Source organism: Xyrauchen texanus, chromosome 37 (assembly GCF_025860055.1).
Source record: "Xyrauchen texanus isolate HMW12.3.18 chromosome 37, RBS_HiC_50CHRs, whole genome shotgun sequence".
NCBI lineage: Eukaryota > Metazoa > Chordata > Actinopteri > Cypriniformes > Catostomidae > Xyrauchen > Xyrauchen texanus.
Window position 1 is genome coordinate 22,422,067 of NC_068312.1, and position 26,249 is coordinate 22,448,315.

General features: G+C 37.1%; 1 protein-coding gene across 1 annotated transcript in view; it reads left to right on the forward strand.

Annotated features, from left to right (window-relative positions):
• Nucleotides 1-427: 427 nt before the first annotated feature.
• The window catches only part of LOC127631256 (monocarboxylate transporter 1-like), a 46,199-nt gene continuing 20,377 nt past the window's right edge, over nt 428-26,249 (forward strand). The window contains exons 1-2 of the mRNA XM_052109328.1: nt 428-594; nt 24,093-24,382. Of these exons, the coding sequence (XP_051965288.1) occupies nt 24,166-24,382 (217 nt within the window). The 5' untranslated portion in view covers nt 428-594; nt 24,093-24,165. The remainder of the gene's footprint in view (nt 595-24,092; nt 24,383-26,249) is intronic.

The window sequence follows — 26,249 nt, forward strand, 5'->3', positions numbered from 1 at the left end:
ACAGCAATATCACATGCTGTGTCATGTCAACTGAAAAAATGGAGACCAAATATGGGAGAAAACACTGATTATTTAGTGGAGAAAAAGGTGCTCAGCTGTCTCTTTAAAATAATAGGCTACTTTTAGTCTTGGAAAAGTTCCCAGCAGTTTGTGAAACTTAACTTGAAAGGTTTTTAAACAGCGTCCGTTTTATATATATATATATATATTTATTATTATTATTATTATTATTATTATACTATGACTCATTATCAACTCAATAACAATGCAACAGTCATTTGTATTGCTTTAGCTTCAAAATCTCCCCTTTGAGGTCAGAACATTACGGTCAAATGAATGGAGAAACTTTTCGTGTATCCGGATTCTGTTGCACCACATACACAGCGCATGTTGGGCTGTTTAGTGGTACTGCGCATGCGCGATTTTCAAAGTCTTCCCTCTTACATTGAGCGGATGGAAACTTAAACACAACTTATACTATTCACGAGCCTACGGATCCATTTAGACCTCTCCATGCTGCTTACAGGACCGGGATCGCAAGTCACAGTAGGACAGCACACAAGAATAACCGGAGAAGGTGAATGAATCGCGCAGGTATGTGTTTAAAGGACGCATATAGTCATAATGTGTGGACAACATGGTCCTGTTGGAGAGAGGGGGTCCATTTAACTCTGCACCTTGGGCAGAGTTAAATGGAACAACACGCCGGCTACAATGAATTAACCCGATATCTTTTTTATTGTTTATCTCGCTGTTCAATGGTGCGGGTCAGTTATATCATTCGCAGTTGTCCTTGAACATATAGACCTGCTGTTCGAGAGATTGTGCCCATTTAACTCAAGCTGGTGGATGTTTGATTATGGTTTGTTTCCCACCACCATCGTAACAGAGCCCATTTCTTCATTGTAGCACGTTGTTCCATATTCTCTCTTTCGGCTGCATCGCTATGGCGCGCGTGTGTCACGCGCTCTTGAAACCTTCGTCTCACCACACAAAACGTTCCTTCTTTGTGATCGTTTTAATTGAAATCTTACTATAATTTAGTTTTAATTTGTGTTTGTGGCTGATTCTCAAAATCAAGTGAGCTGCCTACCTAGACAGCATTTTGCGGGTAGAAAAGTGTAGCATTGTCCTAAATATCTGTCTAGGTAGGCAATTTACAAGGTTTTAAACTCGCTTTATCTCATCCAGATCGAGCAGAAAAAATTGTTTAATATATCCCAATGTCAAAATGGAAGCTTGCAAAGAGACAATGAGTTTTACTACAAGTTTTATGTTGTCTGAATGTTGCACAATGAACTTATTCTATCCTCAGTGGTTAAAACCACAGTAATTTCCAATCTTTGTATTGAGATTAAATGCAGGTCACAAAGACACTTCAAACTGAATCAAACCATGCCTTACTAGTTTACATCTAGCAAGGAGAAGAACAATAGTTTGTTTGAGCGAGGTCAGTGACTTGTTTTATTAAGCGGCAATTTGGTGCCACTGAATATAAAAGATGCCAGAAACCTGACATGACTTTATTGTGTGGAAGGTGAATGCACAACATCTTGCTATATCATCTCTTCAGAGCCTAAAAGTCTGCAAGTCATGTCAGTAGAATTTCAAAAGCCATCTGTTGCAATTTTAGTGCACAAGTTCAACTTTAGCAATCATTTTAAGAGTGTGAAGATCTGAAATTGAGGCCATATTAAAGAAACCGTAGTCATTAACCATTTTCTGTCTTTTTCTACACTTCGATTAGCAGTTTGTTTAGTTCTTGTTGGCATGTTGTGATACCAAATTATATTAACTTTAAGTTTTGAATGTCTTTGCACAGTTTGAGGTCCAATTGAACGTACATGTGCTTTTTGTGGCAAGGTTCAGCGATCAGGACTGATTTGTAAAACTGATCAATGGTTCGGACAAAGGTTGTTGAAGAGAGGGGTAATACAAACATTCACTGATGAAGGGTCACACAAGGCCAATCAGGCTACACAGTTGTATACTTCCCATTCATACTCTTCTATGACAGAAATAGTAAGTAGTATGGTTGTATGACTTTCTGAACATGGCCAATTGAATTGATATGTGTAGGCAGGGAATGTACCCATTTAACGGGAAATTAAATTCTTAAAAATGTAAATTCTGTGACCATTCACATATAGTCATACTGTTCCAAACTTGTATGAATTAATTTCTTCTGTGGAGCACAAAAAGAGATGTTAGACCTCATTCACTTTCATTGAATGAGAAAAAAAAGTGATGCACAAAAAAGTAAAATGTAGACATTCTGCCTTAGATCTCTTTTTGTGTACTACATAAGCAAGTAAGTCACATGGGTTTGTAGCAACATGAGGAAGAGTAAATATTGAAAGAATAATTTTTTTTGTGGAAACTTATCACTTTGTCTGCCAAACTGGCTCCATCCTGTTTGTACACCATCATGGATATTAAGATTTATTTTATACACTACAGGGAGTGTATGGTGATCTGGTGCTAAAGCACTGTTGCTAAGACCAGCCACAAAGCAGTTAATTATAGTGTTATTCTGTAATAGTCGTCTGGCAGGTCTATGTCTATAGTTGTATGGGCACTGCTCAGTAGTCATGGCAAGACTGATTAGTATGTGAGGTGGCAACTGAATAAGTGAGAAAGGTCATTCTATTGTTGGCTCATAAATGCCAAAAGCTCACTGTTGCATGTCAGAGATTACGATTGCATCCATTCTTTGGGTATTTTTGTCAGTTCAAATGGTTGTGACGATCAATCTTGGCAGTTAGTCTATTGTATTGGGTAATTTAAAGACTATGTGTTTGTAATCTCTTTTTGAGCATTTCATCTTTACAGGCCAATCAAACCAAAGCTCTTTGAACTTCAAGACATGGCACCACTCATTAGGTAGAGAGTGAGGAGCATTGTGGAAGTAAAGGTTAAGAATGAAGGTAATGAGAATGGAGGACAAGGGGAGTTTTGTAGGTTTGGGGGCAGTGTGTCTGGCTATTGTGCTGTTCACTTGGCAGTAAAAGTTAGGTCTCTTCTCACTTTTAAGGAATATTCTGGGTTCAAGTTAAGCTCAATCAACCGCATCTGTGGCATAATATTGATTACCAAAAAAAAAAAAGTTTTCAACTCGCAGCTCAAAAGAAAGGAAAAAAGCAATAATTGAGGTTGCAGTGAGGCACTTACAACTATTTTTAGAGAGTTTAAAGGCAGAAATGTGAATCATATTTTATGAAAGCACATATTTATTCTTCTGTTTTAACTCTTGTATTATTATGTCATTTTGGGGTTTTCAACGTTACATAGCAACAATGTTGTTGTTTTTTTGTTTTGTTTATAACGACTTTGATTGCCAAGTCGTAATAAATTTTTGTGGTAATAAACATTATGCCACAAACATTGTCAATTGAGCTTAAGTTGTATTGAAACTGTAATACTCCTTAAACTTTTAGTGTGCTTTAGTGAAATTTTGCCCCATCAGAGATCTGAGGATACAGATAGGAATGAATTACAGGTATTAGGAAGAAACCAATGAACGGTGTGTTTAAACCCGCCTCTCACACCTCAAGGTTTTGTGTTGAGTAAGTATACCTGTGAGCATTTTCCTATTACTTTGTACATGCTCGTTTCATTATTTAATAATTTATTAGGTTCATAAGTACTTTCCTATGAATGAGTGTTTTGGGGCAATCTTTTTTTCGGTATGCTGTCCCAGTGAAGTATTGAGCTGAACTGTTTGCAGAAGCGAATAACTGCTGTGTGTTTACTTTATTCATTTGCATGAATAGGCCTACAGCATGCATTGGTACCAGTGGTTGAGTTAGACTTTCTCATTGTCCGTCATTTTGACAGACAGGTTCGTAAAAATTCCGTCATTTTATGAATAGCTTATATTTTCGTTCACGTTTTCATTTTTAATCGTGAATGTACAGGACGAACATATAGCAGATTATGCATTTATTTATGAAGAGAACAGATGAATAACAGAGACACCACATGAAGCGGATTAATGGTTTTTTTTTTAACCGTAGTGACAGCGGAGGCCACTAAAACACGACATGTGAACAACGCAATATTACAAATGTATGTATGATTAAAATATGAACAAAACGCATAAAAACTTATTCGACAACTCAGACCTTCTGCCTGTTCCGCATCGATATAAACTGGGTGCTCGCCTGTGCGTAATCAAACGCATCAAGGGCGACTGATGCTGAGGCAATTGTCATTAGATTTTGTGTCTTTGCCTCGGATAGACAACTACTTGTGCTAGTTTTAATTTTGTTCTGGAGGATGAACCCACAATCTGCTGCCACACTGGAGACTGGAATTACCAGTGCTACTTTAGCCAAAGTTTTGAAGTTGGGAAACATTTCTCCCAGGGAAGCGATCAAAAGTTTGCAGGACTCTCAGAATGTGGGATTTCCCGATCCCGCATGCACTCGCTAAACCGGGAGGAATTCCCGCAGCATGCGCTCCTTCTGCACAAGTGGCGTAGTGGTCACAGACATGCTCCAAAGCATTCAGCCCATAGCTCTTAAATGCGTCAGCACCCGGATAATGAGATGCATTGAGTATGGTGTTGAGGTTGGCGATGAGGCCCACATGCTCCAAAGGGAATCTTTTTCTTATAGATTTGGTGACCTCCGCAATGTATTCTGTGCGCAAAATTGAAAAGCTCTGCGCATCTGCCTGCGTGAGCATAATACCACAGAAATTGCCGTCTAGTAATCCTCATTGAATTTCGTCTCAGTCTCACTCACCCATTCATCAAGTCCTCTGGGCTAGCAAGGGTCATGTTCACGATAGGTTGGACGGAGGAGATGTTAACATCTTTTTAGAATGTGAGATTCATGCGGATCACCACGGACAAGACGTCAGTCAGCAGGTGAGTTAAGGCAGGGAATGTGTATTTTTTTGAAGGTGCTTTCTAATACCCTTAGCTACCTGGCAGTCTCTCACAGCTTCCTCCTCCAACACCATAGAAACTCAGTTGGCATGAATTTGGTACGAACCTTGCTTCTGTGTTAAAAGTGAGTGCAGAGGAATTGGGAAAAATGGGATTGCTGCAACAACTTTACCAGGATTTAATGCTTCATTGAATAATGGAACTTGTTGTTCACACAATTGAAAATGCCAGTAAAAACTTTTACACACTGAACATGCTGTGATTTCTGGTGACACATTATGCTGCAAGAAATTGATTCATGAGTTCAGTTGTTATCTGTCACAGATGTTGGCCGTTTTCTCAGATTTTGTAAGAACAGGAAATTAGTAAGGGTTTCTTATGAGTTGTTGCAAAATCTATAAAACAATTAAGCAGTGACATCACTAGGTCAAAGATGTTCTCTACCTTTTTTTATGAATTTTGAAAAGAAAAACCTCAAAGGAATTTAAAAAAGTATCACTCTTCAAAGCTTATAAATGCATATTGTGTTCTCACTTTCTCCATCTTTCTGACCATTAACACCTGAACGTTAACGCTTGTAAATGTTCTAGGCTGATCCATGTGATTTAAAAACTTTAGTTGCAGCTGAGATGCAGCCAATTGCCATGTGTCTATTGACTTTAGTGAAAGATATTTGACTGAGCACAAAGATCTAAATAATTCGATTTGGTCAGCAGATGTCTACAGTACGCAGAGCTCTAAAGCTGTAATTGGGCCCCATTTAAACACACAGTCATAGTAGCTAAGTGGATGACATATGGCTTATTGCGTCAATCATTTTCCCTTCTTGTTTTATTTGTCATTTCTAATTTTATACTGTCACTGCCTTTTCTGCTTAGGAGTTTAAATATTCCAGACCTTGAATATGTGTTGCGTTTACAGATGTTTTGATAGAGATTGGATTGAAGGTTTATTTAGAGTCATTAAAACAATTTATTAGACATTCTTGGAATTTTGGTGCTCTTTAAAGTATCTCAGAAATGCAAACTGATCATGGCCAGCACATATAAGCCTTCAGGTTTAATGGATTTATTCTGGGTTATATGTCCAGCCAGTGCCAAAATGGTTTGATGTTGACTTGAAGATCCAATTCTACAAACTTATGTGAACAAGATGATCAATTCGAGATGGAAGTTAGCCTGAATGTCATAGTAGATGAAGGTTATCGATCAGAGACTGTGTTGATGTTATTTATTTCAGACTGATTTAGCCTTATTAGCTTACATTCATGTTTTGTGTTAGATGCCAATTTAAAGGAGACTACATGGTGTTTGTGATAGTTACTTAAGTAAATGCCCTTTTAAAAATTAGTGAAATGCATCAAATGCTGTAACAAATAGAGTATCATAAGGATCAGGCACCACATTGTTGTTCAATTTAGATGTTTAGCATGCCTGTCTATATCATATTTGTATTCAGATGTTTAATAATTTTCTGGCATTTCTATATGCTGCTTTAGTAACAATGAAGGCATCAGCATGATGCAAAGTGACCTTTAAAGTGGTTTGTCCTCTACTGATGTGCTAAATTCAAGCTAAGTTGGATACAGCAGACGTAACGGAGGAGGATATCTGGGACTTGGCCATGTGGATTTTGGTGGAAAAGATGTGAGTGACGTCACATGTAGTTCTCATTACTTCTGATGGCAGCAGTGGCCTTGCCAGATGGTTTTTATGACTGTACTCTCAACAATATTTCCTACACACCACAGGTATTTCATATCAAAAACCTCTTGTGTCCTGAATAATAAAAAACACTTGAATTCTGATCAGACTTTGTTCAGACTACTGTTCAGTACTGAATGATTTGGACAATTATTTTTATTGCTATTATTTTGAAACAGTATGTAATTTGAACTGCAATATGATTATTAACAACAATAAATAGTGTTTAATTCTGACAAATTAAGGTAATGGGTAAACATGCTCTACTGCCAATAGAAATACTTTTCAAGAAAGGTTGTTCACTAGGAATGTCTTAAAATAGCCTATTAATACACCGATTATTGATCTGCACATTATTTTCTCTATATGCCTTTGAGGCTTCGATATATTAACATTAGCCGATATTTAAATTAGAAGGCTAATTTGTGTGCTTTCCAATTCACTATCAGTTTACCTTTTATTTTAATGTACCTTTAATAATAGTAGCATAATAGCTTTAGGAAACCACAAGGGGGTAATATATAATTGTAGATAAAGCCAGTTGCACACCCTATGAGAAGTGTCTTGGGTAGGACAGGGTAGGACAAGGTAGCACAGGTATTACACAAGAAACTTCAATGCGTTGCAGGTGGCAGTCCAAAGTTGTGAATCTAGTCACCATACACACCATTTACGAATGTTTTTATGCTTCAAGAATGAACAAGGGGACGTTGATGAGTTTGCAGTTTAGTTTGTGAAACTGTGGAAACTGTACTATTAGAAATGGTGATGTTTATTCTGCAATTTCTCTGTATGAAGCCTTGAATGGTTAATTAAAACTATGAAACCTCTAAAAGACATGCATGTAACTGGGAAAAAAAAGAAATGTAAACAATGTAGCTGAAAGATTCATACACAATATATCATCCAGTGATGGCTAGAGGATGTATATGTCCTTTTGAAAGTGATTTGGTGTGAATTTAATGGAAAACTATGCAATTTGCTTTGCACAAATTGCATAGTTTTGCAGAATTTTGAGCCCCCTGAGTCATAGCTGGCCATAGTCTGATGTGTTTCATTCACCCTCTCTCTCCTCAACAGTTCCCTGTAACTCTTAACTGTCTTTTCTAATGATAAAAAGGCAAATGTCAATAAAACTATATTAATATATCTTGTTTACATGGATGTAATAAACCAACCTCACACAACTTAAGCAGATCCAGCATCCTGTAGAATGCTCCTAAATCTTCCTCTTAAGCATGTATTCTAACAGACTCTCCTCAACCATTCCCTGTAACCTTTTTAGTGATAAAAGGCAAATATCAATAAAACGTATTTTATGTGCCATCTGCAAATATGCCGATATCTCGTTTAAAAAGATGTCATTCACAAACTTCACAAATCCACTATTTTCTTCCCGTCGAGCGCTCATCTGATATCTTACTCTGAAGCGCATATTGTACCAGCCAGAATCAAAACATCAGGATCAAATGTTCCTCTGATTCACAAATCTGTTTGTGAAAATCCAAGCAGGTGATCCAAGCTGTTTAAACTATCAGGAGATTGGTGCTCATGCTGGATCCTCACGAGCACGTGAATGCAACTTAAAAAGTAAAAGAGCTTCACGTGTGCCAGCAGTAAATGTCTTATTCGCTATGCACTCTGTGCAATTGGTTTGATTTCCTTCCTAATATATTAGGAATTTCTTTGTGCAATTAAATTACAAAATGTTTATGTCTAAACAGAAATCTGAAGAAACTGCTATCTACCATTTAAAATGCAATTGTCATTTTTTTTAATTCTTTTTTCAAAGTTAAAGTTTAGTGTGAATTGATTAAATATAGTGCTAAATAAGAGTTTATTAATTTAGCTATTTTATATTTATTTGCTATATTAAATTGTGTGAGATAGTGTTGTCACGGTACCAAAATTTCGGTAGTCAGTACTGATACCAGTGAAATATCACAGTTCTCTATACCAATTTCGGTACCACCAGCATAAATATGCTAATATGACAATGTGCTATTGAACACACCCACGTATCCTATTTAAAAAGATACATTAAAATGTAAATATTTTGAAATATGCTTTTATTATGTTTTGTTTTAGTTTTTTTTGCCAGTAACTTCACTGTCCAGATGAACAGTTTGTGACATATTTAGCTGAGTTGAGATTAAATCTCAAATGCTGTGATGTAATTATATAAATATATAGTTTACATGTGCAGCGTGGTTCACAGTACATTAGTACTCTGCTCTGTCATCTGATACAACATGTCGTGAATTATTCTCAATGTCTGTGGAGTTTCCAGTGTGTGAGGATTTATACAACCATTCAAAGTATGCATCTCTTCCAGTGTTGTCAAATGTATCGGTACTTCGGTACCAAGTTGGTACTAAAATAAAAATATGTTATGATACCACTGTTTCTGTAGTACCGGTAGTAGAGTACCAACCCTATCCAGTACACATGCACAGTATGACTGACACATGACAGCTTTAAAATGCTCACAAGCTTATTTGAGCATGTGCTCCATTACTGCTTTTGCGAAATGGAAAATTGATCACATTAATGTTCTGACATGTCCTATTGTGATTTATTAAACTGCTAAAGGCTGCAATCTTATTGTGGATGAGCTGCATACTTTGAATAAATCTGACCGCTCATCCACTAAAAACTCCACAAACATTAAGAATCATTCACGTTTGTGACTAGGAGGAAGGCATGGCCAGGTCATGCTGTGCACGGTGCTGAATCAGCTGATCAGTGGGAGAGCGAGATAAGGGGCTGCCGGAGATGCCAGTTCGGGAGAGAGAGATTCACGTGCCGGCGTTGCATGTGTGTACGTTTATGATTAAGTTCATTTATGCATTAATCTTGATTGTTTAGCTGGTTCCCACCTCCTTGACAATCCTTTATCTGTTACAACGTATCAGATAACAGAGCAGAGCACTAAGCTACTGTAAAGCACATGTTACATGTAGACTATATATTTAAATAATTAAATCATAGCATTTGCACTTTAATCTCAACTTTATTTAAATAACATTTAAAACGACGGAGTAGACCAAAGTGTTTCACATTAATAGCATTTAAAACATACCATTTAAAAAATACTATATACACAAAAACCAGTAATCTAAAATATAAACACTTCAAAACTGTCCTACATTTCAGTTGTCAGCCTCAAAGGTCAGTGTAAAGAGATGAGAATTCAGACATGACTTAAAAGTCTTCAATGATCACATTGGGCCCACAAACTGTTTATCCGGTAAAGTGAAGCTTCCGGCAAAAAAAAAAAAACACGTAAAAATAAAAGCACTATTCATAATAAAAGCTAGATGGCTTAAATTGAAGAAACGGTAACAAAAATATATTACAACTGTATAATAAAATTTTATATTCACTGTAGTAATAATAATAATAATAATAGTTTCACAAGCAAGACTGTTGTTAAAAGTTTGGCAAAAAAATGCAGTATCATACTGGAAGTTCTCTTTTTAATTGTTAAAAGTTAAGAATACCAGAAATCATCGGTGATCGGTACTACTGGTACTGCAGTAACACTGGTATGTTACATCTTTTTTTAATTTTAGTATGACTTTGTACCGAAGTACCGGTACTTTTGACAATACTAGTGTGACATCGGCATTGTATTGGCTTATCGGCCACCCTGCTCTCTGGATATCGGCATTGGCCATTAAAAAAATGTATAGGGACTGTGGGATTGGGAGGTTCTGTAGCCTGTGATTAGACAAAAATGTGATGTGTTGGAAACTCGGAAGCAAAGACCAGGAGACTTGGTTGTATATTCAGCAGGATTCTTTATTGAGAACACAAGCTGTCGGTAGCTGCAGTCATCAAGTCTAACTAAGGGAACTTTACATTGTAGTTTATATACATTTAGAGGGCAGTGCTTAGAAATGGAGACAAAGCACCTAGGTGTCGACCTTAAACCAGGCATGCAAATGAAGTATACAGGTTTAGGAACCCGCCCTAGACCCTAGAGTGTTACCAATCCTAATCCAATCAGCATAACTATTCAGATGCATAGATGCTTATCCAATCAGCCTAACTATTCAACGACTGGGGCTGAGATTCCAAGAACCATTAAAGACAAAGTGTGAGATTCTCAGTAATCTGACTCATTTAATTTACAATAGAGAGAACAGGAAAACTCTGTTTAACAGCTGATATAATCATCATCTATACCTCAAATGCTAAATGCAATCTACTTTCTCAGTTTATATACGATTGTATTGAACCTAGATTTAACATTTTATAAATTTGTAATACAACAGATGCACAAAGCAATTGAGAACGAAGCGGATTCCACAGCCACCATTAGTAAACAAACTAGCAGCTAGTCTGCTATTCAGAGGATTGTGCTAATTTTACAATTCCCTTAACAGACTTAACATGTAACAAAGTATTCAAAGAGAATCACCCATTTCGCGTGTGTGTTTGTACAGTTTGACAATACAGAAAATAAAGTGATTTCTGCATTACTACATAAAATTTGTCTTGGGATGATGGAATAAATAATCAGATGTTTATCGAGAGTGGGCAATTTAACTTTATTATTTATTTTCAACATGTTGTCCACTGCGTTCAGCGTATGCTCTGTGCCTGCACGCGTGGCTCTCAAGCCCAGTTTAAATTAACCTGAAGACACCGGCTGTATCTGAACTGGAAAATTTTGGAGGTTGTATAAGAATGGATGAAGGTAGGATGAAATAAGGTGTTATTTTTTAATGTTCAGAGAGTTCCGCTCATCCAAAACTGCTTCTGTTTATACAATTATCTGATTAGGCAGCTGCCTACGTTTACCGACGCAGCCAAAGTTTGTATAAAACAAACAAAAGTGTAACTCTGATGCCGGTATCCTCCGGTGTTGTTGATTTTGTTGTTGTTGCTAAGGAATCGTGCGTGCAAACAACTTCACAAGAAAAATTGTCGATGCTACATGACATACATATGGTGGTTACTTTGAGTGTGAATGCCAGAGATGAAAAGTCTCCACAGCTGTCCCATTCCCCTTAAGAGTCCTCATCTAGAAAGTTAATAAGGGAAAAGTACCAGGACAGTATGTGGGAAAGGGCCTAATGTATCTATTCACTGGGTACTTGTCTACTTCGTGATAGGGTCTCAGCCTGCTTTTTTAATAATTATTTGGAACCCAATAATAAGTTATGAAGTCAAGAAATTATGGAAATGCATTTTTGTATGATACAACAACATTATTATTATAAAACTACCATATTTATGTAATATTTTCTTAACATGCATGCGGCATAGCTATGTGGGCCTTTAATTGGAAGAAGCTTTTACAATGGCAGTACACTTAAGACATTTCTGTTTGTAGTAGAGTTGACAATAATTTTGTTATCATCATTTTTATTTCATACTACTTAAAACATGCCCTACATGCCCTACTTAAAAAAAAAAACACACACACACTTAAGGAATGTATACTTAATTGAGAAACACTTTGAAGGAAACATGCATTTCTTTTAATTTCTTATTTACATAATTGTTTTTACTTTAAACAAGCTAAAGGAGAATGTTCAATAGCATATTACCATATTGGCAAATTTTTGCTGTGGTATCAAATTAGGTATCGAAAACCATGACATTTTTCTGGTATCGAGTCAGCTTTACTGCTTACTGTTAGTGGTGATCTGAGGCTTGATTCAATACTTCATAAGGACAATCAGTTTCATCTTCTGATCGAGGGCTAGTCAGCATCCTGCAGCCCTCAGTTGGAAAATATTTGCCCATACCCTCTAAATGCTGAGAATCCGACTGATGCACTCTCATCTACATTGGAAAGCAGTTCAGGACATTCGCAGATTCTCATGAGACGGCCGAACCAGTAGCCAGCCCAACACTGCAGTCTCAGTAGAAAAGAGCACTTCAGGGTTTAATTGGGCCATACGAAAGCATGCCATTTAATTAGGCCATTCATTGGGGTTCAATTGACCCAATTGAAGGGCAGATATGGTGCTGTTTTTTAGCTGAAGGTGGAGGTCTGGCTATTCAGGGAAAGACAGTCATACTTTAAGTCAGGGGATAAGGCAGGGAAACCTCTGGCTGGATATATGGGGCGGAGAGTTTTTTTCTACCATTCCCTCAGTGAAATCTGCTGGTGATGAAAAGATAAGTTACACCGTTATCTCGCATTTGCTCTTTGTATGGACAAAAGTGTCCAGAGTGTTTAATTCGGACATTTGTTTGGATGTTGCCTCGAGCATATGGTTGTACCCAAAATTATGTATTAATAAGTCACCTTTTTGCTGGACGAAGTGGATTGTGAGGGAGGTTAATATGCTCTGTAATTGTTTGAGGGGATGGGTTATAATTTTATATCATTTGATTCCACATTTTCTGTTATATATATTTCAGTTGAAATCAATAAAAAGTTACAAATAAAAAAAACAATGTGTTAACGTTAACTCAATACAATGTGTTAACATAGTTTTAGTTGGTTAAAATGTAACAACCTTATCTGTGTAATATTCAATTTTACAATCTCGTTGTTATGATGTTATGCTTGTTAATCCCATAAATTTGATAAATGCCATTTCATCTCTAATATTACATTACAATAATGTTAACACATGTAATGTTTTTTTAATGAGCAAAGGATGTTGATGTGTTTTTCTTTGTTTGTTTTTTTGTGGTAATAAACATTGTCAAAAAAACTGTCAATGGAGCTTAAATTGTATCGAACCTGGAACATTGACTGATTTGCACATCCCTAGTTTCTAAACAACAAGGATGTGCTTAGAAATAATCTTAGTAACCAGATGCATTCATATTTGGTCATTTTGTTTTTGCAAGGTAGTCATACACTTTATCAATGATTTATAAATTAATGTACACCAGTTAAGCTACACTGCCTTTTGGGTACATATGCAAAGTCAGCGGAAAACAAAAATGCTTATTTAGGACATCTTGAGGTCATAACACACACATACCTCAGATTTTTCCCGTCTCAGATTTAAGTTTGATTAAATGCATGTGTATTAAAAGAGCAGCAGGGCATAATGCATGGGTCTAATGTCTTATGTAGGAGGTGATCTGGCTCTTGCTGATTTGGTATTCTGCTGGGGTTTTTGTCCCTACCCTCAGTGGCCTCATTGAGGGTGTTGAGAAACCAATCATTGCTTTGAAGTGCTCAGGAAAAACAGTGTATATTGCTTAACCCAGACTTTCTGTCAAAATGTGATGGTCTTCATTAGCACAGTGCATGTGAGCGACCATTCAGACATCCAAATGAAATAGCCTTATTTTCTTCATTATGAAGGCCATGGCAAAATGGCACAGATTTTTTTTTTTTTTTTGCTAGCCGGTTAGGCCAGTTGATCAGATTTGTACTTGCCCTGACAATATTTTTACAGTTCTGTGAACTTCTACAGTTCTGGCCCAAAACTCAACTGTTGAGCTCTGCAAAGTAACAACTTTTTGAAGCATGCTTCTGCTTTAATCGTGGTTCTGTTACACCTGCTGTGAGCTCTGCGGTATTTCTCACAGGAAACCGGTCAGTGTGTTGTGTAGTCAGAAAACCCCAAATCAGCAACCTCCTGTTTAGGTGATTGATATACTTGTGGACCAATTAGGCCTTAGGAGAGGAGTTAAGGCATCACCTCATTGACCAACCAAAAAGAGGTTAGACTTCAGTCATCAAGCAAGTTGGAGAGCCTTGTACAATGATAGCCATGATTCTCTGTCTGTTTTTAGAACAATCCAGCTAGTGTGTGTATGAGATTTATTGTGTGTATGCATTTGACTGTGAGCAGATGCTTGAACATTTAGGGGTATTAGTACAAGAGACTGACATCACATACTGGATTGAAATATTCCACACACACATCCATGTTTTGGCTTTTTTTGGACTAAGGATTTGGGAAGGTGGTTTGAGTAGTTCTGTTTATTTTGTGTTGTGTAAATATTAGCCCTATTCATACAGAGAGATATGCTATCTGCCTTTTAAAGGAATGTGAATATGTGACTCTTTCTGACGTCAAACTGTCTGTGGGTATTTGACTTGAACTGGGAGTGAGAGGTAGTCAGCATTTTATCCTATCCTGAAAGGTGCTTCTTTGAAAATTACATTTGTCTATATATTTGCTGATATACTCCATTTGTCTGTTGTACCAACTTAACACTTCATGTTGGATTGTAAGTTCCATTAGCTCAATACAATAAGTTAAGCAAACTCAAAAATGTTGACTTGCATTTTTAAGCACAGCTGTCCAGAATTTTCAATGTTCTTAAAAAAATAATATAAAAGATATACTTTATTAAGCAGATCTACATTTCTACACAAGATCATGTGTCAGCCCCACCAAGGTAATAAATAATTGGTCCAACTTGAAAAGATGTGAAAGTAACAAGTACTTCAAACTTTTAGATGTAATGTCAACTTTATAACTTAAGAAACTTAAAGTGAATAGTAATCATCCTGATGATGACTTTAAACTAAACACAACTTTTACAGCAAAACATAATTTAAAACATCTATTAATTCCAAAACGGATTAGTTTTAAAATATTTACATGTCCTCATAATTCAAGCTTTGAGTAAACACACTTTAAGCGCAATTGTTATAATTCTGCCCCAAATTGCCTACTCAGGACTGAGCATGCTAAAAAGCCTTTAAGTTCTACTTTCACAAGCAAACTTGACTTTTGTATGTGCTCACTTAAAAAAATACAATAAACTTAAGTGGCAAAAAAGTTTACATTTATTGAATTTGAGTTTTCTCAACAACAGTCTATGTTAGTTTTATCAACTTGTAAAAATTAAGATTATCTGACAAAACTGAAGTTGGATTTTTATTACACTGTATTTTTTCAAAAAGATTAATACATGACAAATGCATGTGGGGAACTTCTGATTCATTTGGAAGGGACATCTTGAACTGATTTGCTAAAATGAGTCCAACTTACCAGGACTCATACCATTATTGCTATAGAAGTATAAATGAGAAACACTACTACAACATCTATCTTAATACTCTAAAAGAAAACTTAAAGGCCAAATGAAAACCAACCTTCGCATTTGCTGGATTTCCATCCACTTATTTTTTTTCACATATTAGGATGCTGCATAAAGACTGCTGGATGGAAACCCCAAAATGAAATCTACAAAATGCACAAACTTTTTATGATTTAGAAGAAATGCGCATAAACCATGATGGTAACTTACCAAATAAACTCCTATTGAATCTATTAGGAACACAAAATGTGCAGGGGGCCTGGGTAGCTCAGCGAGTAAAGACGCTGATTACCACCCCTGGTGTCGTGAGTTCAAATCCAGGGTGTGCTGAGTGACTCCAGCCAGGTCTCCTAAGCTACCAAATTGCCCCGGTTGCTAGGGAGGGTAGAGTCACATGGGGTAGCCTCTTTGTGGTCACTATAATGTGGTTCTTGCTCTCGGTTGGGCGCGTGGTGAGTTGTGTGTGATTTGCCGCAGAGAAACACGCACTGTCTCCGTAGTAATGCGCTCAACAAGCCATGTGGTAAGATGTGCGGATTGACTGTCTCAGATGCGGAGGCTAGTATGTCTTGCACACTGTGCATGTGAACTAAATTTTGTCATCAACACAGTAGCCTAGGTTTTCAAGACATGCGGCCAGTCCTCGTCTTTCCGCATTGTATGTGCATGCCGTTGACTTTGCTAAAAGAGCAAAGTCAACAAAGCAGTTGTAGTGTGCATGCATTGAACGCATCTGTCTGGACTTGTGGTCAAAAGTATATATACTTTGAAAGCCTGGGTACTGAACTGTATGGTATATGGGACATTTTTAATTGAATGGCAGGAGAGTTTAGTCCACCATATTTTCATTTGGTTCTGACATGCGTCAGCAGAAATTTGATACTGTAAATGGCTGTAATCCTGCTAATACCAATGACATTATCCAAAACTGGTTTTATAGCATAGAATAAAAAAACACCACAAACAACCCTCACCCTCCATTTAACCTACAGCTAAAACAGCTAAGCAGTCTCATTCTATAGTACACACATTCTCCCACATATGACTTCGAATAGATGCTTCATAACAGTTATTTGAGTGCTCATGTAAGCAGCTCTCTGACTGAGCAAACAGAGAGAGACTTAACAGGAACTGATTAATTCCCCCCCCCTCTATCCTTTCTGATATATGATTCTTGTATCTCTGAAGACCATGGGACGGTGATTTTGCCTCGACCACCCCAACCACACGTAACCAGTCTGGGACTATGACTTTCACGCTCAAATTAATGTATTCTGTGCTCCGCTGCCTGAGGGACTCTGCCCACTTTAGTTTTTGTGTGTGTAGGCGTCTGAGCCCACATCTCTGTTCTCCAAGTTGATTGCAGTTTAACTTATGTCAGATTGTGGCTGTGTTTGAGTGGAGTATTATCAGTCTGAAAGTATTGTATGTTTGTCTGTTTTGACATAAGCTTGGTTAAAGTGTAACAGACTGCGTAACTGATATGCTCAAACTACACACTGTTTGTGTGCAAGTGTGTGTGTGTTCGTTCACACTTGGCAGAAATTTGATACTGTAAATGGCTGTGATCCTGCTCATACCAATGACATTGTCCAAAACTGGTTTTATTTAGCATAGAATAAAAAAACATTCTAAACAACCCTCACCCTCCAATTACCCTACAGCTAAAACAGCTAAGCAGTCTCATTCTAGAGTACACATGTTCTCCCACATATGACTTAGAATAGATGCTTCATAACAGTTATTTGAGTGCTCATGTAAGCAGCTCTCTGCCTGAGCCAACAGAGAGAGACTTAATTAAAATGGAACTGATTACCCCCCTCTCTCTTTATCCTTTCTGATATATGACCCCTGTATCTCTGAAGACCCTGGGAGAGTGATTTAGCCTTGACCACCCCAAACACACATAACCAGTCTGGGACTATGACTTTCACGCTCAAATGAACGTATTCTGTGCTCTGCTGCCTGAGGGACTCTGCCCACAGAGTGTGTGTGTGTGTGTGTGTGTGTGTATCTGAGTCCACATCTCTTCTCCAAGTTGACTGCAGTTTGATCATATGTTAGATTGTGGCTTTGTTTGAGTGGAGTATTATCAACCTTAAAGTCTTGTATGTTTGTCTGTTTTGACATAAGCTCAATCAAATGTTGATTTTGTGTCAGTAAAGTGATCTAATGTATTCATCTTTCTCACATGAGTCTATGGCTCTGTTCCATAGCTTAGTGAGCTCCTTAGGAAGGCAGCATTTTAAGGCATCAGGCATTTAAGATGCCCACAACGTGGGCACTGTTCCAAAAGTAGGCAGCATTATTTTGCTGTTTGTTTTATTATTCTAGATGTATGTTAGTAAAGCTGGCTCTACACTCACAGACTCCGAACAACTCGAATTGGGTGGGGGGTGTCACTCATTGACTGTTCACTAATCTTGCCCTCCTAGTCATTGAGCCTGTTACATTTACCATTTAAAAACTGAGGGAAGGTGTCACCCTTAATGACTGCCTTTGACTTTTCTCAATGCTTCACTGTCAAGCCCCATTTTCACAGCCAATCATCCTGAAGCTTACAGAAATAAAGAGCAAGAGCACAGCCTCCACACGAAACGTGAACATACATGAATAGCAAGCAGTGTTTCATGGCAGTGGCAACAGTTTCTGTTTTATTATTTCTGGTTACATGCAGAAAGAATAGAAACCGGCGAAAACGTTGGGCAAGACCACACTTACGCGGCTGCGGACAATTTGGCTTGAGTTCTTCTGTGGGAATTGGAGGTAAGAATGCGACCATACCAGTCTCGATTTCTAAATGTGAACATTTATAAATCAATATTAATAGACAATAGGCAATGTATTGTCACCTTGTATGGTTTTATTTTGCACAAATATATAGAAACAAAGATTAAATCAATTGGTCATTATAAAAACTTGGTGACAAACATGTTCCTTTAATTTTCAGTCACCAAAATGATTTTCAAATAGCCAAAAAAAAAAAAAACATTTAAAATGCATCACTCTATAACCTAACCTTTTGTTGATTAAAACAAAATAGTTTGGCTATATATATATATATATATATATATATATATATATATATATATATATATATATATATATATATATAAAAAAAGTGAAACTCATTTACTATTTTTTTTTTCTCAGATCAAGCATTAGTGCAAGGCCTAACAAGTGTGTGAAAAAGCAAAACAAAAATAAAGTGCTTTTTCTGCAGAAAAAAAACTGCTTCAGTCTTGCTACATGAACTGGTGATTGGTCACTGCCTTGGTGGTGTGTTCCTGCCCCACCCATAGCCAGTGATAATTTCAAGCAAGCCAGATGTGTATTTTCAGTGTTTCAAGGCATTAACTCAGCTGAGAGTTCAGAGAGCCAAGTGATTAACACCTTTTGCTGAGAGGTGCTAATGGGTGCGCTGTCTCCCTCTGCCTGGCCAGTGATTATGTTGACTTGTTGATACGCACCCCCTTTTTGAGCACAAACCATGAAAATGACATAAATGAACTAGGGCAGCACAATTTGGCTAAAATGTCATATTGCGATTATTGAGGCTAATATTGCGATTTCGATATAATAAACAAATGGTAACATGAGTCAACTTGCTTGGTTATCAAGGAAAATGCACATAGATAACTGATAATGCTGAAATGTGTATTTCTCAACTCAAACATACAAACTAGCAACCACAGCAACTATAAATGCAGTGTTTTCAAATTAATATAATATTTTTACAAAATTTAATAACATCTTTGCATTACTGCAAACTTGTTATTTTCTCAATATTACACCTAAATAAAATGGAACAATAAATAAGAACATGCACATTTTCAAGAAAATAAGATTGTTCAAACAAACCAGGGACATTTAATCAGGATGTAACATGTATATTGTTCACTCAAACCACTAAAACTGTTGTTTTTTTTTGTTTTTTTTTAATGACCAACTGGTATTTCCAAATCCTCTTTCTAAAAAGTTCTACTTATCGCTGGTACCTCTTGTTCAGTGTGTGGATCATTATTTTTCTGAAATCCCACTTTGCTAACGTTGCATCGTGTCTCTTTATATCTCTGTGAAGACTTGTCATATGGCGTGACACTCGCAAACACATCTGTAATTGTGCTTTGTTTTGTTTACTGGGCTTTTTAATGTAGTTTTAGTCAATGAAAACTGTTGACATGTTAGTCATATTTTAGTAACATTTAGTCATATTGATATTTTAGCCACTGAACACAGTAAACATTTTAGCCAAAAGTGTATTATTGATAAGCACTTGAAAATCTTGTCTATCTAAAACCTAATAAATATATATATATATACATACACACACACACACACTTTATTGTTGTTGTCATTTTAGTGTTATTTTTCACATAAGATTGATCTTATAATGATGATCTCATCAATGATGCTACACGTTGCAAGCTGCAGACAGCGGGGGTGAGAGACGAGCGTCTCCGTGTTAGAATGCAAATCACCCGGCAGAACTTTATCTCTCCCGGTCTCGACTCCTGCTCAGATTGTGTCTTCCGCGACTGGTTGAAGCGGCTCTGACCGCACCGAGAATGACAGTTTTGGAGTTTGTGTTTATTTACATGGTACAATCCCATATTATAGGAACTTTAAGGATGAAATAAAGATACAGTCAGGTCCATAAATATTGGGACATCGACACAATTCTAATCTTTTTGACTCTATACACCACCACAATGGATTTGAAGTTAAACGAACAAGATGTGCTTTAACTGCAGACTATCAGCTTTAATTTGAGGGTATTTACATCCAAATCAGGTGAACAGTGTAGGAATTACAACAGTTTGTATATGTGCCTCCCACTTTTTAAGGGACCAAAAGTAATGGGACAGATTAACAATCATAAATCAAACTTTCACTTTTTAATACTTGGTTGCAAATCCTTTGCAGTCAATTACAGCCTGAAGTCTGGAATGCATAGACATCACCAGACGCTGGGTTTCATCCCTGGTGATGCTCTGCCAGGCCTCTACTGCAACTGTCTTCTGTTCCTGCTTGTTCTTGGGGTATTTTCCCTTCAGTTTTGTCTTCAGCAAGTGAAATGCATGCTCAATCGGATTCAGGTCAGGTGATTGACTTGGCCATTGCATAACATTCCACTTCTTTCCCTTAAACTCTTTGGTTGCTTTCACAGTATGCTTCGGGTCATTGTCCATCTGTACTGTGAAGCGCCGTCCAATGAGTTCTGAAGCATTTGGCTGAATATGAGCAGATAATATTGCCCGAAACACTTCAGAATTCATCCTGCTGCTTTTGTCAGCAGTCACATCATCAATAAATACAAGAGAACCAGTTCCATTGGCAACCATACATGTCCACGCCATGACACTACCACCACCATGCTTCACTGATGAGGTGGTATGCTTTGGATCATGAACATTTCCTTTCCTTCTCCATACTCTTCTCACTCTGGTACAAGTTGATCTTTGTCTCATCTGTCCATAGGATGTTGTTCCAGAACTGTGAAGGCTTTTTTTAGATGTTGTTTGGCAAACTCTAATCTGGCCTTCCTGTTTCTGAGGCTCACCAATGGTTTACATCTTGTGGTGAACCCTCTGTATTCACTCTGGTGAAGTCTTCTCTTGATTGTTGACTTTGACACACATACACCTACCTCCTGGAGAGTGTTCTTGATCTGGTTAACTGTTGTGAAGGGTGTTTTCTTCACCAGGGAAAGAATTCTTCGGTCATCCACCACAGTTGTTTTCCATGGTCTTCCGGGTCATTTGGTGTTGCTGAGCTCACTGGTGCGTTCTTTCTTTTTAAGAATGTTCCAAACAGTTGATTTGGCCACACCTAATGTTTTTGCTATCTCTCTGATGGGTTTGTTTTGATTTTTCAGCCTAATGATGGCTTGCTTCACTGATAGTGACAGCTCTTTAGATCTCGTATTGAGAGTTGACAGCAACAGATTCCAAATGCAAATAGCACACTTGAAATGAACTCTGGACCTTTTATCTGCTCCTTGTAAATGGGATAATGAGGGAATAACACACACCTGGCCATGGAACAGCTGAGCAGCCAATTGTCCCATTACTTTTGGTCCCTTAAAAAGTGGGAGGCACATATACAAACTGTTGTAATTTCTACACCGTTCACCTGATTTGGATGTAAATACCCTCAAATTAAAGCTGAAAGTCTGCAGTTAAAGCACATCTTGTTCGTTTAATTTCAAATCCATTGTGGTGGTGTATAGAGTCAAAAAGATTAGAATTGTGTCTGTCCCAATATTTATGGACCTGACTGTATATCGCCAAGCTATGATCTGTGTTATTTTTTCTGGCCACCAGTTCAGTGTCTGTCTGCTCGGCGTCCATTTTCACCTGATTTCCAAGCTGAACACTAGAAACTCACATGACCACATGTGCCACTCCCTAAACTGAGACTGACTGGTCATCTTTATTAGCGTTGTAGAAAATGGGCAAACAGCTCTCAGAGAGAATGGGCTGTTACGTCCACACATGCACTTATTTAATATAATTGCAGCATTTTGCCATCATATAATCGCACGGGCTGACATCGCTATTGTGATATGATTTATCGTGCAGCACTAACCTAAACTTAAATGGTTGTATTTACTGGACTGTATGGACACAGTTGTAGTATCTTTTGAAAGACACGTTGGGCTTCATTACCCAAGTTTCAGAATTAATATATGCTGTTATTTTTAATGTTAGAGAAGTTGAAGTTTATAGTAATGGATATATTTTGTGCTGAACATGTTTTTATAATCTAAAAAAGCAATAATAAAAGTGCCAAGACAACCCAGAAAGACAATGTTCTCAAAGCCACAAGTCTAAAGAAGTTATGTTTCAAATTTGAAGATGATCTAACAAAAAATTAGGTTCCTGTACCATACCATTTTTTTTTTTCTGTAAAATCGCTGGAATTATTCAAGACGACACAAAATCTGACTGCACTGATTGGCTTTTATGAATAAAACTATGCCACATTTTTTAAAACAGACTTTGGAGACATGCTCATTTTGTTTATGGGACTCTAATATATAAGAGAATATACAGTTTTACAACATGAATGCTGCTCAGATTGCATAGTTTGTTGAAGAACGATGTTGATGGGTAATTCTTTCATGAGAGATTTCATGCAAACAATGGAGAATATATCAATATTTCTCAGATTTATCACTTTTATGGACCTAAAGTGCTAATGGATGTTTTTCAATGAATGCTTGCCATGGACAATTGACCCAAGTGTGGCAAACTGGATTCATCTGGTGATCGCGTTTTTATAACAAAGGTATGATGTCCCGTTTTGATATTGCATGTTTTCATTTGTTGTACTGGCACAAATAACTAAATTGCTGTTTCTGGAGCATTGCTATCGTGAAACCGAGATCGGATATCAATGTTGAACCCTTAGACCTTTGAAAAGATGTATAATTTGTTAACATTCTTTACATTTATAGATGGTAAAGTATATATTAAACATAAGCAGAGTGATGTCACCACCGCATGTGGGGTAATGCTTATCAACAGGCATTCAGTAGTTCTCTATCTAGCGTTAGTAATGCTGCTCTTCGTGTACTTTCAAGTAACGATATGACTGTGGTGTTAGATGCTGTACTGCCATCTATGGATGTGGATAAGCATGATGTCTTATTATAGCTGTGATAACAAATAAAATAAAATTACACTGAAAACTGTCCATTACTAACATACGTTGACTACACACATCATTTTAAAATGTTTGAGGGAAACTTGTATGGGTTTTCTGTAAATTCCACTGATACTATTTTAGGGAATGGTCTAAACAATTAATAATGTCTTACCTGTCCAACAAAAAAGAAGGAACATCAGCATCACTAATGTTTTGGGGGGATTAATACAAAATTGATTATTGTACACAATATTTTTTATATTTATTCTTTATTGAAGTATCAAATGTTGCTATTAGCTTAGCAAAATGCTAATGTCAAACTCCGGATTTAAATAAATTGTAACTGAGTTGAGTCCCCTGTTCGGAGCACAATTTGAGTTGCTGATAATGTAGTGTTCTAAATCGTTCACTTATGAGGTTCCATGATTATTAATATGCTGCCTTCGTAAAGAGCAAGGAAGGTTATTGGCTTTAGAACAAAACTTGGACCTGTTTACACATGGTATAAAGATCAGTATAAAATGGGACAAAGACCGGTGTAAATGGGGTCAAAAACATTTTAAGATTTGTCCATTTCAACCACATTTGGACTCGTAGATGGTCCAATATTTTAAATGCATATTACCAGATGGTACTTGTAGTTAACAAAGGAATTGTCACCTTGCAATTTTATCATTCAATAATATACTAATGTAATCATTGATTTACAATATGTTGTCATGAAATCAGAGACTTTCCTTGAAATCTAAACAACTAGTCAAAATAGATATTATGACCAGGTGTAAAGAAGGCCGGAGCTTTTTTTTTTATGTCTTTGTGTGATTTCTTATATCTTTATTTCTCTCTTTCTCTGGCCACAGACTGATCCAGTGTGCTTGAAGTTCATCTGATCCTTCTCTTCATCATCATTCCCATCTTCGTGTTTGTAAGGAGATGCCGCCTGCGACAGGAGGGCCAGTGGGATACACCCCTCCGGAGGGTGGCTGGGGCTGGGCAGTGGTTGTAGGGGCTTTCATCAGCATTGGTTTCTCCTATGCTTTCCCCAAGTCCATCACAGTGTTCTTCAAAGAGATCGAGGTCATCTTTAATGCCACGAGCAGCCAAGTGTCATGGATCTCATCAATCATGCTGGCTGTCATGTATGCAGGAGGTCAGTCTCATTTACAAATGTCTTTTGTACAGAGCGGCAGCTCACAAGGTTTTGAATAGAGTTTGTTTTTGCTGTGGTTATGCTCTGGTAGAGTAAAATAATCGTAGATTTAAAACACAGCTGTGTGTTTAAATTCTGGCCTGCTGTTTGCTTCTGCTGCGCTACTAATGCACAAAGGGAGACTGAACATCTGCATGTGTTTGCATGAATCCTCACAAGTTTTCATACACTTGTTAAAGGAATAGTTCACCCAAAAAGAAAAATTATCTTATCATTTACTCACCCTCATGCCATCCCAGATGTGTATGACGACTTCTGCAGAACACAAATTAAGAGTTTTAAGAGTATTTCAGCTCTGTAGGTCCATACAATGCAATTGAATGGATGCCAAAATGTACACTCAAAGGCAGCATAAAAGTAATACATATGACTGCAGTATTTTAATCCATATCTTCAGAAGGATATGATAGGTGTGGGTGAGAAACAGATCAATATGTTAGTAATATGCTAGAAATTATTCTCTCTGCTCAGTAGGGGGTGTATGCATTAAGAATGTGAATTAACAAAAACAGGAGAAGAAAGTAAACGTGAAAGTTAGAGTAGAGATTGACTGAGCATGGAGGACAATTTACAAAATTTTCTTTGTTTTGATACAGATATTGATCTGTTTCTCACACACATCAGATCGCTTCTGGGTACATTGTTTTAACCACTGGAGTTTTATGAATTATTTTATGCTGATTTAAGTCTTTTTTGATCTTTTAAAATTTTGCATTGTATGGATCTACAGAGCTGAGATATTCTTCTAAAAAAATCTTAATTTGTGTTTGCTGAAGGAAGTAAGTCATCCTCATCTAGAATGGCATGAGGGTGAGTAAATGATGAGAGAATTTTAATTTTTTGGTGAACTAATCCTTTACGGTGATAAGGGACGTAATGGGTGTCAACTATTTTTATAAGTTGAAATGTCTGAAGGGAGTGAAGAGCCAAACTTTTTTGGAGTGCACCCAGAATGCAATGTCATCACAGCATTAAACTAGTCAGTCACAGTTTGCAAAGCAAGGCAAAATAAAAGGTATGAAAGAAATGTACGCAAGTAATAAGTATTCAGTTTATTTGGCAGATAGTCCGAACTCAATCCAGTCAAATTAGTTTAAGTCTGCTAAATAAGGGTGGAATTTTTGCTTCAAGGGCAACAGAGTTGCTTAGTCACATGATATCATACTAGAATGGATTCAGCAGTGCAAATATTAGTCATACAGAAATGTGTTCAGACAAGTACCACGTTGACGTGTGGGTGAGGGCTGTGTCAGATGACGTCACTTCCTGGAGTATAACTGTCTGTGGTTTCTCACACACACACAAATATGTAAATATACAACGACTACATATTGAACATGCACTTCAGCACGTAGCCTGAGCTCAACAAAGAGGCTCTTCCATAAATACTGTCACCTATAACCTGAGAGGCCAAGAAGAGGGAGAACTTATTTCTTGTGAACTGTTTTTCTATTGAATTTCATACCTAGTAAACACCTAGTTGGTGTGTGATTGAATTTTTTTTTTTTAGTTTTTTTTGTTTGAAAAAGTGTTGATTTGCGAGTATGTCCTGTCAACCATTTTGATGAGTTTGTATGAATGAAAGTTTGATACTTGTTTGAGTGTGTTGGGGTGGTCACCTTTTGATTTTAAGTATAAATGATAATTTCATGACCTGGGTAAAAATATAAATTTTTCTGAAAACCACAGACACTGTGGCTAGTAGTTTTCCAAGGTCAATAGCCACTCAGCATTTTCACTAGCCAAAATCCCCCACCTTGAAATCAGTGATGAAGGTAACTGGAGACTTTAACTGAATGCATTTGTT